Here is a 15840-nt window from a genome sequence, read left to right as displayed (position 1 = left end):
GATAGCTTGCAAGCACCTCGAGCCGCACACCCGCACGCTGGAGAGCGGTGGCGCGTCGCTGGCCGTGTTGATCGCTCGTTCGAGGTTGCTTCCGACCACGGCTCCGCTCTCGCCGCCAGAGCTCGCCTGGCTGCTGCGCCGGCCTGCGCACAGCTGCTGCTGCGCACCCCGCGACTTCGCACTCGCCCGCATGAGCTACAACGCCGACACGCCCGCCGACGCCGGCCCCTCATCCGCCTCGACCTCGACCCGGCCGGCAACCGCCTCAAGGCAAGCAGGGCAGGCCAAACCCGCCAAGGTCAAGCTCACGAGGAGCAAGGCCGCGTGCGACGCGTGCCATAAGGCTAAACAGTGCGTCTCCCCCTTCCCCTCCTCCTCGCCGTCGAGCGACGCCTCCTCGGTCGCCCCTTCTCGACCTTGATCGCGATCAGAGTGCTCACACTTTCGCTCCCACAGACGCTGTGACGGGCCTCCCGGTCCCTGCCACCGCTGCAACACGTGCGACACACCCTCACCTCGTCTTGATTGCGAACGTCGAGCCTGACCAGCTTCTCCGCTCGCAGCTGGGGCATCGACTGCCTCTTCCCGTCAGCGGCAGGCCCGACGCCGTCCGTCAAGTCGAACGCGTCCCGCTCGTCCACGCCAACTCGCCCGACTCGCGGCACGGCCCCAATCGCCCCAGCTGTCGCCCTTCCTCCTCCTCCGCCTGCCTCGTTCCAGCACCCTTACCAGTTCCCGCCGCCGCCACCTCCGCTCTATACGTTCACGACGACGGCACTGCCCGCAAGCGTGTCGGGCGGCGTGACGCCCGCGTCCACGGCGACGGCGCCGCACCCGAGTGCTCCGGGCGGTACGACGCCCGACGTCGCCGAGCAGCTCAAGCGCATGAATGAGCGCCTCGAGAGCCTCGAGTCGGCCCTCGCGCGCGCGACGTCGCTCGCCGCCGGCCCTGCTCCGGCCGCCTCGGCGCTCTTTGCGTCGCACGGCCACGGCCCGTCGCACGCCGGCAGCGAGTCGAGCCCGATGGCGGCGGGCATCACGCCGCGCAGCACGCACGCTGTCGCAGCCGAGGCGCATCACGATGGCGCCGGCGCCAACGCGGTCGAGACGGCGGGCGAGGCGATGGCGGTCGAGGGCCTCGTCGACCTTGGTGCGGCGCAGGCGAGAGGGGCGGACGGCACGGCAGCCCAGGCGACGTGGGAGAGCATCAAGCCGGACGTGCTCGGGAGGGGCATCATGACGCTCGACGAGTGCGACGCCGAGTTTGACTTGTGCGTGCTCGTTCTCTTCCTCTGCGCCTCATGTCGCGTTGCCCACTCACGCCTCTCTCCCTCGCCGCAGCTACTTCGCCCACCTGCAACCCTGGACCGCCCTCCTGTCGACGACCCTCGATCGGCATCCTCTCGTCGTGCGCGAGCGCTCGCCCCTCCTGTTCCACTCGATCCTCCTCGTCACCCTGTACTACCGCCCTCGCACGCCGGCCAACCTCGCCCTGTACCGCGCCGTGTCTTCCATCCTCGACTCGATCCTCGCGCCGCAGATCCTCTGCCCTCAGCCGGACCAGCTCTCGTTCGACTTTTGCCGCGCCGCACACCTCCTCCTCCTGTACAAGCCCGTCCAGTACTCGGCGCTCAACGCGAGGGGTATCAGCGATCCGGCCCAGATCGAGTCGGCGTCCAAGATCAACGTCCGGGCCTCGTGGATGTTGCGCCTGCTCGTCTCGCGCGTGTCGGCCTTTGTCGGCCTGCCCTCGGTCGCCAACTCGTTCGCGCTCGCGTTCGCCAACCAGCACATCTCGCCCATCCCCGAGGCGCTCATCGCCCAGGAGCGCCTGTACCTCGGCTGCGTCTTCCACGAGTCGCACGGCGCGCTCCAGAGCGGCAAGACGGCCAACTTTGACCCGCACGCCGCGAGCCACACTACGCGTCTCTTTGCCCAACTGCGCAACCAGCCGTCCGACGTACGCCTCGCCGCATCGGTCGAGCTCGTCGCCCACGCCGCGACGGCGCTCAACGCGCGAGCCGCCGCCGCAGGCGCAGAGAGCGGCGGCGGCGGCAACGGCGTGCCGGACGAGGACGACCTGCGCCGGTTCGACGACGACCTCGAGGCGTGGCACGAGTACTGGGCGCCGCTCGTCGCAAGCGCGCAGGCGCACGACGGCGCCGACTCGGTCGCGTGGTCCCTGTGGTACCCGTACGCGAGCTTTGCGCGGCTCAACCTGCGCGGCGCGGCGTTCAACAAGTGGAAGGCGGAGCGCAAGGACCGAGCGGCGGGTCAGCCCGGTGGTGGGGCAGGAGCTGGGGCAGGGCAGGCGGCGCTCGAGGTCGACGAGCGCGAGAACATCGCCATCGCGGCCGAGGTCGCGCAGGAGATGATGCTCGCCATCACGGTCGACGGCGACGAGCTGCGCAGCGGGCGCCGGGGCGCTCGTGCAGAGTGGCGCTCCGAGACGGGCCCGCTCGTGCCTGATCCCGAAGTCGTGCGCACGCTCAAGTACGCGAGCGACAGCTTGACCTGCGTCGTGCGTCCTCCTCTCCATTTTCGCTCTCTCCTTCTCTATCCCCTTCTCCTCCTGGTCCTCCACTTTTCAGAGACTCACTCTCTCATCACCTGCCGCAGATGTTCAGCTACGCCATCATCTTTCTCGGCAAGCTCGCCAACGAGGGCCTGCTCCGTCCCGACCTCACCGTCATCGACGCCGGCTCGCCTCCCCTTCCGCCGATGCCCATGTCGCCCAACGACCGCCTCTGCCGCCTCTTCCAGCTCGGCGCCGACTTCCTCGACGCGATCGCGCCGACGCCGCACCACCCCGCCGTCCGCCAAGCCGCCTTCCTCCGCAAGGTGCTCGACGCCGCCATCAGCGGGCGCCGGTCGACCACGAGCGCGCCCTCGAGCCCGAAGCTCGGCGCCAAGACCTCGCCTTTCGCGCCTCACGCGCTCTCGCGCGAGCTCGAGTCGGCCGCAGCTCGGCAGAGCGAGCAGCAGCGCCAGCAGTCGCGCCCGCTCGGACCGCCCGCCCTCGCGCCGGCGACCGTCCCTCCCCCTCCCCTACCTCCTCCTCATCGCGCCCAGCACCCGTCGAGCACGCACGCCAGCGGCTTCTCGAGCACGATCGCCGCCAATGGCTCGGCCGCCGCCGCCCTCTCGGCGCACGGTGACTTTTCGCTCTCGACGTCGTACCAGCCGACGCCGATGCACTCGCCGCCGCCGCCGTCTCAGCAGCAGCAGCAGGCTGAGCACCTGCAGCGAGGCGACGGCGCCGGCAGCAGCAGCGCGTCGCACATCGCGCCGCCGCCAGTCGTTGAGGACCCGTTCGCGGCGCTGCTCAGCGGCGTGAGCCCGAGCATGTACGACGCCGGGCAGGCGTTCTTTGCGCTCGATGCGGGCATCGACTGGTCGGCGCTGAGCGGGACGCACGACGCGCAGGGTCTTGGGCAGGGCGGGTACTCGCTGTTCTGAAGGCGGGCGTGATTTGGCAGGAGGCGTTGTCGCTCGTCGAGCGGCGGCCTGCAACGACAGCGTCACTTTATCACGCTCTCTGTGTCTCGTCGAGAGAGCTTGCGTGTCAATCGAGAGCAAGCTCGACCAACACGCAGCAGTCGAGCTCTCGGGCAGCTCTCGCGCTCGAGCCCCTTTTTCTCACGCTCGCTCAGCTTGCTCGAGGAAGCAAACCACAAAGTTACTGCACGTTGTACTACTCAAACTCGACCCACGGGAGGCCACTCGAATGCTGCTCCTCGCTCGCTCGTCGCGCCGAACCCGTCAAACGCGGGCGCCGCCGCACCCGCCGCGAACGCTCCCTCGCTCGTCACGTCAAACCCGGCCTGGACCATGCCGTGCAGCTCGTCGAGGAGCGTTTCCCAGTCCGTCGTCGTCGCGCTGTGACAATATGAGAGGCGATGGGTCAGTGCGGGCGCCGAAAGAGCCGAAAGAGAGAGTGAGAGAGGGGGACGCACCCTGCGCCCGCGTTCTCGTCGCCCTGCGCCGCCAGCTCAGACGATAGGAAGAAAGGCAGGCCGGTGGGCTCTGCTACGTCGACCGACATGTCGACGGAGGACGGACCGGCGGCGGTAGAGCGAGTCGGCGAGCCGGGAACCGCGGCAGGAGCAGGAGGACGGAGGATGCTGGCGATGCGGCGCGATTCCTGTGGGCGCGACCGTGCGTCAGTGTCGTGCCTCGACAGCATGCTCGGGCACTAAGAGAAAAGGGAACTAGAGGACGCACCTTGAAGATGGCCTCGTGCGAGGCGACCTTGCCCGACGTGCGCTTGTTGGCCTTCATCGCGCGCGAGATGACCCCCTCGACCTGGGCCCGGTCGGGCGCGTCGAGGTACAGGATGAGGTAGACGAACAGGACGGTGAGGGCGGCAAAGGTAAAGTAGGCCGTGCTCTGCGAGACGAGGGAATGCGAGGGGTCAGTGCGGGCTCGCGAGGGCAAGGAAGGAAAAAGAGAGAGAGACTGGGACACACCCAGAACATGCCCGAGTACGAGCTCTGGTCCTGCATCATGATGGCGACCTCGCTGATCTGCATGGCGGCGTGCACGCAGATCTTGACCTCGGCCGACGGCGTACTCGAGGGCGGCGTCGCCGACGGCCGCAGGCGGTTCAGGAGCTCGTCGAGGATGTAGCTGCGGTAGATGAGGAGCTTGACGAAGTGGTACGCCGAGTGGCACCGGCGGCGCTGCCGCTCAAAGATGTGCGGCACCTGGGCGAACGCCTCGTCGAGGGCGTCGCGACCGGTCGGCGACGGCTGGAAGAACGCCGGCGACTCGAGCGACCATTGCGAGAGCTCGGCCTCGAGCGTGGCCGTGCGGGCCTTGCGCTCGTACGGCGTGACCTCCTTGGGCGAGCCGAGAAGGCGGATGGCGTGGCCGAGGATGCGGGTGAGCCTGCGCGCACGAGTTCGGCAAGGTTAGGGCCGGCTTCTCTCGGCTGATGAAGGGAGAGGGGACGCACTTGATGTGAGCGAGAGAGCCGATGAGGACCCGGTTCTGCTGCGCGATGTCGGCCCGCAGCGTCGCGTTGTCGGGGACGGCAAAGTAGCGCTGCGAGATGTCGCGCTCGTCGTACAGGCACGGCAGGCCGACGACGGCCGCGACGTAGCGGTCCATCATGAAGCTCGACCAGAAGACGCGTCGCCGTTTCTCGCGCTCGAGCGGCGGCAGGCTCGAGTCGTGGCGGTGCAGGCCGAGCATGAGGGCGAGCCGACCGGCGGTGCTGAACTTGACGTAGGCGGCCGAGAACCGAGCAATGCCGAGGAGGAAGTGCGTCTGTGCGGCAGAGAGTCGAGGTGAGTCCTCGTCGGCGAGGAAAGGTCGATCGTCCACGAGAGAAAGATCGGCGACTTACGCTCGTGAGGTGGATGCGGATCAGGCCGAGTCGAGCCGGGAAAGGCGGTATTCGCGCAAGCTGGCGCTGTGCGGCGTGATACAGCATGATCCTGTGGTCGAGGGGCAGGCGGGTCAGGTCACGTCGCCGAGGCGAGGAGGGTGAGAAAAGGGACGCACGCTTGAGGCGTGAGGATCTCTGGGTCCTGCCCGGTCCAGCTCGGCGTCCACAGGCACCCGGTCGCGAGAACGGCGAGAAGAAGCGCTGTCGACTCGGCGTCGGCGATCGCCTCGGGATCCCGGGCGAAGAAGCGGTCGGCGAGGGCGGTCACGTCCTCCTCGTCGACGAAGCGGTAGGTCGACGATGCCTGTATGGGGAGCGTGTGTCAGATGCGGTACGCGACGATGAGAGAGGAGAGAAGAGGACGCACATGCTCAAAGTAGCAGCGCACGTACGCGAGCCCCTCCTCCTTGGTCGGGAGGAAGAACGAGGCGATGCCCTTGTCCGGCTCGAGGAGGTCCTCGTTCTCGCGCCCTTTGGGCTGAGCGCGAAGCGAGAAGACGGTCGACAGGTGACGGTGGATGCTGGCGAGGAAACTTGGCGCGTCTGCGGGTACGAGTGAGGTCAGGACGGTCCCTCTTCGAAAGAGACGACGAGGGGGGTGCTACGACGCACTTTCGGCTTCTTCTGCTGCGCCAGGAGGGGCTGCGTCGTGAACATCGCTCTGCGTGCCGCCTGGCGCCGGCTCGTTGGCCATGGCGCGCGTGAGGGACGCGAGCATCTTGTCGTCGGCGGCGGATCGAGGTGCGGGTCCGAACTCCATCGGCGGCAAGGTGCGCCCTCGGATGCCGGGCGACCGGTCCGTGTACGATACGGGAGCGCTGACGATGGGCGGAGGAGGAGGATAGATGGCGGCATTGAACTGGGGAGGGGTCGGAAGGGAGGGTGGGAGGGCGGCATGGTTGGACGGGCCGGCGGCGGGCGCCTCGGTGACGAGCGGGGTCGACGACACTCGCCGGCGCTTGTCGCCGAGCGTGTAGGCGCACACTGCGCGCAGGACGAGCGACAGGTGAGCGAACGATCTCTCTCGGGAGCCGACCCGGGTCGGCAACTTGGACCAAGGGTGGAGGGAGGTGAAAGAGCGTGAAACGCACCCTTGTCGCCGTGCTTGCACACGCTGCACGGTAGCGCGCCGTCGCACTTGCGCTTGCCCGCCCTACAAGCGTCGCACGCCCGCGCGACGTTCTTTGAGCGCTTTGCCGGGCGCGGCTCTGCGTCGTCGGCCATCGCCGCGGGTTACTCGTCGAGGCGACGGCTTGAGCTGCCCGGGTGCGCGATGCCCTTGTCGTGGTGGTCGAGCGGTCGCCCACTGGTCCTGGCGGTCGACGACGCGGTGCGCGGTGTGTTTGTCGAGAGCCGGCTCGGCTAGCCGGCTGGAAGCGATGAGGGCGTGTGCGGCGCGGGCGACGACGGCGGGCGTGGTGCGGGGCGGGTGTGCGGGCGAGTAGCGACGCTCGCTGGGCGTGCAACTGGTCGGTACCGGTGACGAGGCGAGCGGTGGGAGGAGAGAGAGGAGCCCCCACATCATCTCCGACGCCAGATCTCGACAGCGAGCCTGCTCTCGCTCACTGCCACAGGGAGCGCGAAACTGCTGCGGGACCGCTTCAGACCTTCACTGGCTAGCTCTGGCAGCGAGCTCGCTCTCACCTCTCGACAGACGGCGCGAGGACGAGAGGCCGCGGCTTGCGGAGAAACCATCGCAAAGCGATTTCGCAAGGGACAACGGCAACGGCTCTTACAGTCCCCAGGGAGGGTATCTACACGGCACATACGAGAGAGAGACGGCGACTCACTGCCAGAAGAAGTGGTTGACGAAGGTGACGCCGTCTGCGAGCGCGGCGACGAGGGGGGCTCGAGGTCAGCGACGCTCGTCTGATGAGCCTGATCTTGGCGCGCTCGCTGTCGCCCGACCTCGACGACGTCGCGAAGAAGGAGGGAGGAGGACGCACAGGCGCTCGGCGTCACCTGGACGATGTCGCCCCGTCGCAGCTCGACCTTGGGGATCTCGTTCGGCGACATGCCCTGTCACACGGGAACGATTTGCGGTGAGCCCTGACCCGCACGAGAAGGACAGAGAGAGAGAGAGAAGGCGAGGGACGCACCTGGAGGTACGCCATGATGCAGCGAATGACCGAGCCATGGCCGATGAAGAGGATGTCGGCCGGCTCGCGCTCGAGCTCGAGGATGACGGGTTCGAGTCTGCGAGCGCGACCAGGTTCGAGTCAGTCGATCGGTGTCCGGCAGAGAGGTCGAGCCGACGACGGAGGGAGAGCGGGACGCACCGGACGCTCAAGTCGTGGTAGCTCTCGGCCCTCGGGTACCGGTGCGCGTACGGGTCCGTCTCGGAGCGCTTGTACTCTTCGGGGAACTTCTCCTTGATCTCGGCGACCGTGAGGCCGTCGACGTCGCCCGGGTTGAGCTCGTGCATCTGCTGCCGCTGGATGACCTTGTACCCGAGCTCGGCCATGGGGCGCGCGGTCGAGATGCAGCGACGGCGCGCCGACGTCCAGACCTGCTCGATGGCGTCAAGAGTCAGTACATGAGGCGCTCAGGGAGCGCCGAGAGGAGAGAGAGAGATGCCGGGACGCACAGTGAGCCTCCGCTCGTGCGCCGGCTCGCCTCCCTCGACTCGCTCGTTGAGCAGCTCGCGACGCTTGGCGATGATAAAGTCCTTGAGCTTGCGCGCGTACTCTTCTCCTTGCGGCGACAGGTCCGAGTCGGCCTTGAACGAGTGCTCGATGAGCGACTGGCCCGACTGCGTGTGCGAGGGAGAGGGTCAGTGCGGCGGCCTCGGCGAGCGACGACGAGTGAGGCCAGGGACGCACCTTTGCGAACCAGATCGTGCGCTTCTTGTGGTGGACGTTCATGAGGAAGAAGACGATGCGCGACTGGAGGTAGCCGCGAATGTTGTTGACGACGAGGCGCTCGCCGATGTTGTAGATCTTGACGAACGGGCCGCCCGAGGTCTCCATCGTCTCGTACCGGGTCGCGTGGCTCGCGATGCGCCGCATGTAGTCCTTGACCGCCGCGTCCGGGTTCCAGCCCTGGTACTGCGCGGGCGAGGGAAGAGGTCAACCGAGTGCTCGGACAGGTGGCAGGGGGGAAAGGCCTGCTCACGTCCGGCGAGCTGATCTTGACAGAGCGGATGTTGGCCTCGACGATGTCTTCTCGGTCGCAGATGTTTTCTGTGAAGAAGAGGGCGAGAGTCAGTGTCGGTCCCGGGCGGCGAGGCTCGGGTCGAGGAGGAGGAGGCACACCGATGAAGAAGACGTTGACGCCCTGCGCCTCGAACTTCTGCCGCAAAGCTATCCGTGCCGCCTTGGTGCCGTTCTGCGGGCGCGACACGTACGAGGCAAGTCAGCTCTCGTCGCCGACGACTCGGGCGCCTGGGCAGTCTCCCTCGCCGAGATGAGGAGGGAAGGGGACGCACATTCGCGTCGTAGATGGCGACCTGACCGAGGTTGTCCTTGAAGTAGCGTGCGACCTCCTCCTCGAGCGTGACGCGGATCTTTGTGCGCAGCTCGTCCGTCTCGGGCGAGCGCTTGTCGGGCGAAAAGTAGTCAGGCGGCAGGTTGGCAGACGGGCCGAGCATGCGACGCCGGTGGTCGCCGAGAGAGAAGACTGCGGGAGAGAGGCGCCAAGGTGAGCACGCGAAGCTTGCAGGCAAGGGCGGCGAGGGGATGGACCCGAGAAAGGGAGGGAGGGAGGGGAAGCGGGAGGAGACAGAGCGAGATGGGGACGCACCCTCGGTCCTGACGCCCAGCCACCTCAGATACCGCTCGACGCTGCGCGAAACATGCCTGCGGGCAGGAAGGAAGAGCGTGAGCCTGACGGGCGACGGGTGCAGGCTATCAGCCGGCGGGAGGGGAGGGGAGCGCACGTCTTGCCGCGAGCTGCAGGGTACGACAGTGGTCAGTGAAAGTCCTCAGGGTGGCTCTGTGACGACTTGCTCGGTCGCCAGAGCCCTGAGCGATGGTGCGAGAGCGGGCGAGATGAGGCTCACCGGGGAGGCCGACGAAGACGAGAAGGATCTGACCGGCTGCGGACAGGGCCACGGCGAGTCAGCGCAGTCACGCCAAAGGAGAGGAGAGGGACCGGGCCTGCTCACCGTGGTAGAGGCGGCCGCTGTCGGTCTGGTAGAGTGGGGCTGCACGAGACGAGATGAGGCGTGTCAGCGAGGCGGGCTCGAGCGGTGGCTGTTGGGATTGTGGTGCAGTGAACTGGTCGACAACGCACCTGCCATGGCGCAGAGCTTGACCGTGCAACAGGCGGCGAGCGACGGACGAGGCACAACGACGTCGACTCTCGCCGCCGCCGAGCGGTTCCAATCCTCGCCAGCTTCCCAGCGCTCGTCTCGCTGTGGTCGGTACTCCGTTGCTTGCGCATGAGCGATCGCCTGCTCGAGACACGGCTGCGCGAGCTCTGCGCCCTCGCGTGGCCGCCTCGCACGCTCCAGCTCTCGGATCGTAAGCGGGTCACGTTCGACGCAAAGAAAGACGAATAGTATTGCACAACAGGAGAGAGTCGTAAAGAGCGCGTGCTGCGGCGAGCGGCACGGCGAGATCAAGCGCAGGGTCCCCTTCTCCTCCTCGGCGAGTCGAGCCTCCTCCCTCGCCCTCGGTCCCTCGAGCGACGGCGAGTGCGTCCTCATCAGAGCTTGACCCTGTTGACGGCGGCAAAGAGGCGCTTGAAGAACTCGGCGCAGTTCTCGGCCGCAAAGCTGTGGGCGAAGGAGCGGGTGTGGGAGAGAACGGGAGAGGAAAGGTCAGGTTGCGCGTTCGAGATGGGTTGCCGCCAGCGAGGCCGCTCGAGAACAAGAGGAGGAGAGAAGGAGGGAGGGAGAGATGCGCGGTGACGCACCGCATGTAGTTCTGCATGTCGGCTGGGAGGAGGGCGGCGAGGGCGGCGTCGCGCTCGGGGTTGACGTCGGGCTGGTACCCGACCGTGCCGTCAAGGTGGAACATGAGCTTGAAGTTGAGCGCTGCGGCGGGTCGATTAAGTCAGTCCTGGCGGCGAGGGGACAGGAGGAGAGAGAGAGAACGAGAGACGCACAGCCGGTCGTGCCCGCGCAGTCGGTAAGGACGCAGGTGTACGTCGCGCCGTCCTCGTCCTGCTTGACCGAGTGGACGGCAAAGCCCGTCAAATCCTCGTTGAGGTTGAGGTGCGTCGTGAGGCGGTCGTGCTCCTCCTGCAGCTTGGCGAGGGCCGAGCCGGGGCCGGACGAGGCGGTCGGGGCGGCGGTCGACGACGAGAGCGAGGCGGACACCGGGACGGCCTTGAGCTTGCGCTGGAGCGACTTGGAGTGTTCGACCTCGGCGGCGAGTTCGGCGCGAGCGGTCGAGACTGTGGAGGAGACGAGGGCATGCGTCAGTACGCGAGGGGAGGACGGGCCGGACGAGGACGGCGAGAGGAGACGCACCCTCGGCCCTCAGCTCGACGAGCTCCTTCTCCATCGCCTGCGTCGCCTCCTTGACATCGCGCGCCAACTTCTTCTCCCACTTCTTCTCCCGCTCGACCGCGTCCTTCTCGGCGCGCGCCTGCTCCTCGGCCCGCAGCCGCTCGACCTCGTCGACGCGCGCAGCGAGAGCCGCATTCTCCTGCTCGAGCTCGTGGACGCGCTGCGACTCGAGGCGGGCGGCCTTGCTGCGCGGCGACGCGAATGCCGTTTCCTGGACCGACGAGAGCTCGGCGCGCAGGCTGTCGTTCTCGGTCTTGTAGGTCGCGATCGTGTTGACGGAAGCTGCGAGGCGAGGCGAGGGGAGAACGAGAGTCAGGACCCGAACCACGCGTGCGAGGTGGCAGAGAGCGAGAGGGGCGCACCTTGCTGCCGCCCGTCGGCAATCTCGCGCAGGCGAAGCTCGGCCTCCTCGGGCCTCGTCGTGCGCAGGTCGCGCAGCTTCTGTTGGGCAGCTTGCGAGTCGGCGAGCGCCTTCTTGGTCTGCGAGAAGACGGGCGAGTCAGGGCAGGGCGCAGGGCGCGAACGAGGGGGAAAGGGGAGCGTACCGCCTCGAGCTGCTTGGCGAGCTTCTTCTCCCTCGGCGACAGCTCCTCGCCCGGCATGTCCATCTCCTCGAGACCGCGAACGAGCGTCTCATCGTCCTCCTCCTCGACAGCGGCGGCGGCGGCCGTCGCCTTGCCCTTCTTTGCGGCCGGAACCGCCTTCTTGACCGGCGCCTTCTTGGTCGACGCCGCCGTCGCCGCCTTCTTGCCGCCGCGGCCCTTGGGCACAGCGGCCTGCTCCTCGGTCTCGCGCGCCGCCTCGAAGTGCGTCTCGGCGACGAGGGTCGTCTCGTCGGCCCCCTCGCCCTCGTTGTCCGACTTGTTGTCGTCGAGCATGAGCTCGTCGTCGTCGTCGCTCGCCGAGGACGCCTTCTTGGGGCGGGCGGTGGTCGTGCGCTTGTTCGACGTGGTGGGCTTGGTCGCGGCGGGCTTGCGGGCGCGGGTCGACGAGGAGGAGCCCTTGGCCGAGGCTGTCGGTGGGAGGAACGGGTACGGGCGGTATCGCAGGTCAGTGTCCATGCTGGTGCGGTGGGCGGCTGAAGGGGAAAAAGAGGGCTCACCGGCTTCAGGTGCACGGTTCTCCTTGTTCATCAGGGAGGAGGAGCGAGCGAGCGAGCCGGGGTCGGGGGGAACGGCGGTTGTTGATGAGGCGGTGTCGGCTCGGTGTCGCCGTTCGAGGGTCGCGGCGTGGCTCGGCGCGGTGTGGTGGTGCACCAAAGGTTGCTGAACGGGCAGGCTGTCGAGCAGCGGGTGCTGAGAGCGCGCGCGTGAGCAGGGGAGAGGTTGAGCGAGGTCGACGCGCGGCTTCCCCGGACTGGCGAATTCGGCGCACGAGGCAGGCTCGAACCGAGCAGCTTCTCCGCGGTCTCCGGTTTTTTTACAGCGAGCTCGCACCGTCGTCTCGCCCAAGGCTTCGCCTCCTTCCCCCCCTCGACCCTCACCTCCCAGCTCTCGGCACCGTGCTGCTTTTCTTTCTCGGCCCACTCGCCCTCGACCTGGCGCACCTATCCTGCTCTCGCGCCAGCCGACCGTTCGACCCGCCCCGTCTCCTCAAGCCCGGCCCTGGTTCTCTCGCTTTCGGTGCGTCCCTCCTCCTCGCCCCCTCTCTCTCCCCGCACACACGACTCGAGGCGAGGGCACACTCGGTGGCAGCGATGGAGCAGGAGGCGGGACCCAGATTGAGCGGCAGTCGTCGCGCGTCGGGCGTGATGCTTCGTACCTTCTCTTCCCCATCTCATCGACCGTGACGAGACCTCGAAGAGCGTCAGGGCCCTCCCGCGCGTCCATAGTGGCCGTGGCTGGTGCCCTGCACGTAATCAATCATTTATACTAGCCAGTAGCCCTTGTCTGATCCCTCGCCATCGACGACGCCCCTCTCTCTCTCGCCCCTCCCTCCTCGTTCGCCCCGAGCCGTCCTCGCCTCGAATCGTGTGCCTACAACAGCCACTTTCCCTCCCGAGGAAACCTGTCACTGACCACGTCTCGTGTGCCCGACACAGCTTCTCTCTCCTCACCTCGACTCGCCTCGCTCGACCTCTTCCCTCCTGGTGAGCCTCGCCCTCCCTCTCTTTCTCCCCCTCGTCCCCCCCTCGCCCCGCACGCGCGCGACACCCGACCCGTCCTCGTCAACATGATGAATTATCCGACCATTCGTTCGTAGTTTCCTCCCGACGGACCTTGTCACGGCGCCGCGCCAGACCCCCCTCCGGTACCTCCTCGAGGCAACAGCCCCAGCCAACCCACCTCTCCCTCGCCTACGCCCCCTCGCCCGATCACCTCGTTTGCGCCTCCTTGGCCGTCGTCAGATTATCCCCCGGGAGAAACGGTGTCGGCCTCGTCTCGAGGTTGCGGCGGGTCGCTGGACGGACGAGGACCGGTACGGCGGGTCGCGAGAGGAGCTGCGCGGTGTGGAGCGCGGCGGTCGTCTGCCCGTTCTTTCAGGACGGTGCGGGGCGCGGCGTCTTCCGTGTGTGGGCCATGAAGACGTCTGACCTTTGTCGAGGCGCCCGGTGTCGCACGCGCGCGCGAGGTCGAGCATCTGCCCCCTTCCTCGTCAAGTCGGTCCCTGACCTCGCACTTGCTCCCTCGCAGCTTCCCTCTCGCATGGTCTCCTCTTCTCTCGCAATGGATCCTGCCAATCTCCCTCTGCGTCTCGTCGCCCGCCTCGAGAGTTGCTCTTGGCGCACAAGAGAGCTGCCCGTCCTGCCTCGCATTCCGAGAACGTCCAGTCGAGCTTAAGAGAGAACAAGCGCCGCCGTCGACGACGAGCTCGCAGAGAGAGCGGACGGGGCGGACCTGCGAGCGAGGAAGGGGGAGAAGAGAAGGTGGAGCAACGCGACGGCTGCAGACACTCCTTTCTGTCTCTCGTCTTACGGACAGTACGCGTCGAGAGCTTGAGCCTGGACGAGACTGCGAGCGAGCGACGACGCCGCGAAGAAAGTGAGGGAAAGCGCTCGGACGTCGAGCGAGGCCAAGTCTTTGCCGGACCCGGCGCGTCTGCATCTGCTGCTGCGAACGCTCTGAGTCGCTACGAGCCCATCGACGCAGAGGAGCGCCGACCGACGACGAGACGACAGAGAGGGACGAGCGCTCTCGAGACGCCGGCGCGCGAGTCGGCGCACGGACCTTGTCCGGACGTCGCTTTGCCGTCGGCTCTCTCTCGAGGCGCTCTCGTCGTCTTCCCTGTGCAGCTCTGTACCGCTCTGTGTTGCAGCCGACGACAGAGAGGGAGCACGAACGAGGACAGGGAGGGAGAGAGAAAGAGAGGAGAGAGCGTCAGAGGTGCCGCCGTCGGGCGCGTGGAAAGAACGAGGCGAGCGGACGAGAGCGAGAGGACAATCTCGGAATGACGACGCTGTCAAAGTACGACGAGATGGTCGAGCGAGGAGCGAGGCAAGGTGGACCGGGAAGGAGGAAAGCTGAGAGGAGGAGGAGAGGGAGGAGACGCAGGGACGCAGACGTCGAGGGAGGGACGGCTCGTGTTGGATTCGAGGGGGAGTGCACAGCTGAAGCCATGCGTGACTGAGTCGAGCTTGGCGCTCAAGGCTGGATCCCGGGATGGAAGCCACGACTTGGGAACGAGACTGGCTTTTCGTCTTGTCGAGGTCGACCTGCTGCTGAACGTCGCGTGCAGGCAGCAATTGCTGACAAGTTTTCTGTACTGTATCCTGCGCCGCACAATCAAGTAACAGGCCGCGTAGTTCAGTGGTTTAGAATGCACCCCTCCTACCACCTCGTCGGTTCTTCCCAGAGCAGTCGAGAGGACAGGGTGTGGTCGACGGTTCGACCCCGTCCGTGGTCGCTCTTATTCTTTTGCCGCTCGCAAGTAGCTGTCGCTGCGTGACGCTGCTGCAAGCCGGACTGCCTTCGGCCGCTCGGGCCCCCTCGCAACCCTCGAGAACACAAAGGAGTTGCCGCACGACGATCCGACTGCCCTCTCGCGACCCGGTGGACGCCTTCTGCGCGCTCTCCCAAAGCCGCGAGGGACGGCGCAAGCGCCCTTAGAGCTTAGAGCCGAATTGTCGACAAGGTAGCACAGCCAACCGACCTTCTCAAGCGAAAAGTGACCTTCTCGAGTTGAGCTGCGGCTCGCCCACCTCTTTCTCTGCGTTCGGCTGGTCGTTAGGACCTCGCCAGAGTCGTGAGTCAGCTGCAGCTACCTAGAGCGGCTCAAGCGAGAGCAACCACAGGCGCGTCGGTCGATGCACCTTCCTCGCGAGAGAGCCAGCTTGGACCGCTCCTGCGCCCGCTCTCTCACTTTCTTTCAACTTGACGAGGCGCACAGTCGTCCGAGGGGCGAAATTTGGGCTTCGCAGAAGGGCGAGGGAACGAGCGAGTGAGGGCACAGAACTTGGTCTCGCAAGAGGACAGGGCGAGCAGGAGATCCAGCCAGGTTAGCTGTGCCTTTCTCGCCTGTGTCTCGCCCGAGTGGCTCGATTCGAGGGTAGAACGCTGTTTGACAGGTCTGCCGTCAAAGCGAGGCGAAAGAGCGTGAGTTGAGCGCGTTCTCACGAGCGCCTTTCCCCTGGTGAAGGCCCGCTCGGACCGCTTCAGAAGCGCCGTCGCCCGTTCTGTCTCGCTCCCTCGCGGGTCGAATTGTGTCGAAGCAGGCTCAGAAGAGCTAGATGGCAGATACGGCTCGGCCAAAGGCCGAGGGCGAGAGCAAGCGCACGGTCTCGCAAAGCTACCTTGCTCTTTCTTGGATCATGCACCGCTCGCTCGACCGTTGTGCCCGGAGGGCAGAGGGCCGCAGCCCGCGGCCGAGGCCGGCGGGCCGCTCCTCCTCCTCCACTTGCGTAGCTCTCTCTCTCTCTGCAACCTATCTCTCCCTCTCTCGCCTGAGGTCTCGTGAGAGCGTCGCTGCAGCTCCTGTCCTCCCTGCGATACCGTTCGAGACAAGTACTCAACGTCGGGCTCGACCCCTCTCACCTTCCTCTCGATGATCCCGCACG

The 15840-nt window shown here is 66.8% G+C and overlaps 4 protein-coding genes and 1 non-coding gene across 5 annotated transcripts; 2 read left to right on the top strand and 3 right to left on the bottom strand.

Annotated features, from left to right (window-relative positions):
• Positions 1 to 190: 190 nt before the first annotated feature.
• RHOBADRAFT_52244 (uncharacterized protein) lies at positions 191 to 3536 on the top strand (the record flags this gene model as incomplete). Its single annotated transcript, XM_018416244.1, has 4 exons — positions 191 to 351; positions 564 to 1271; positions 1342 to 2521; positions 2620 to 3536. 4 exons carry the CDS (start codon positions 191 to 193, stop codon positions 3457 to 3459), a joined length of 2889 nt encoding a protein of 962 aa, XP_018272253.1. The 3' UTR covers positions 3460 to 3536.
• Positions 3537 to 3698: 162 nt separating this feature from the next.
• On the bottom strand, positions 3699 to 6616 carry RHOBADRAFT_52243 (uncharacterized protein; the record flags this gene model as incomplete). Its single annotated transcript, XM_018416243.1, has 10 exons — positions 3699 to 3879; positions 3957 to 4144; positions 4225 to 4389; positions 4470 to 4890; positions 4958 to 5271; positions 5351 to 5441; positions 5509 to 5696; positions 5760 to 5935; positions 6005 to 6376; positions 6484 to 6616. The coding sequence occupies 10 exons, from the start codon at positions 6614 to 6616 to the stop codon at positions 3699 to 3701; spliced, it is 2229 nt and encodes a 742-aa protein (XP_018272252.1).
• A 486-nt stretch (positions 6617 to 7102) lies between these two features.
• On the bottom strand, positions 7103 to 9652 carry RHOBADRAFT_52242 (uncharacterized protein). Its single transcript, XM_018416242.1, has 14 exons — positions 9626 to 9652; positions 9498 to 9536; positions 9393 to 9428; positions 9270 to 9282; positions 9134 to 9189; positions 8820 to 9010; positions 8647 to 8719; positions 8507 to 8574; positions 8215 to 8439; positions 7980 to 8144; positions 7672 to 7901; positions 7492 to 7588; positions 7339 to 7411; positions 7103 to 7216 (listed from the first exon to the last, which is right to left on the bottom strand). Exons 1-14 carry the CDS (start codon positions 9630 to 9632, stop codon positions 7179 to 7181), a joined length of 1311 nt encoding a protein of 436 aa, XP_018272251.1. The 5' UTR covers positions 9633 to 9652; the 3' UTR covers positions 7103 to 7178.
• A 387-nt stretch (positions 9653 to 10039) lies between these two features.
• Positions 10040 to 11980, bottom strand: RHOBADRAFT_52241 (uncharacterized protein; the record flags this gene model as incomplete). Its single annotated transcript, XM_018416241.1, has 7 exons — positions 10040 to 10109; positions 10250 to 10370; positions 10442 to 10732; positions 10809 to 11129; positions 11210 to 11327; positions 11393 to 11859; positions 11950 to 11980. The coding sequence occupies 7 exons, from the start codon at positions 11978 to 11980 to the stop codon at positions 10040 to 10042; spliced, it is 1419 nt and encodes a 472-aa protein (XP_018272250.1).
• Positions 11981 to 14579: 2599 nt separating this feature from the next.
• Positions 14580 to 14690, top strand: RHOBADRAFT_t36. Its single transcript has one exon. It is a non-coding gene; the product is annotated as a tRNA-Arg (tRNA).
• Positions 14691 to 15840: the final 1150 nt, after the last annotated feature.

Source organism: Rhodotorula graminis (genome assembly GCF_001329695.1).
Source record: "Rhodotorula graminis WP1 unplaced genomic scaffold RHOBAscaffold_4, whole genome shotgun sequence".
NCBI classification, from domain to species: domain Eukaryota; kingdom Fungi; phylum Basidiomycota; class Microbotryomycetes; order Sporidiobolales; family Sporidiobolaceae; genus Rhodotorula; species Rhodotorula graminis.
This window is presented reverse-complemented; position numbering and strand designations above follow the sequence as displayed.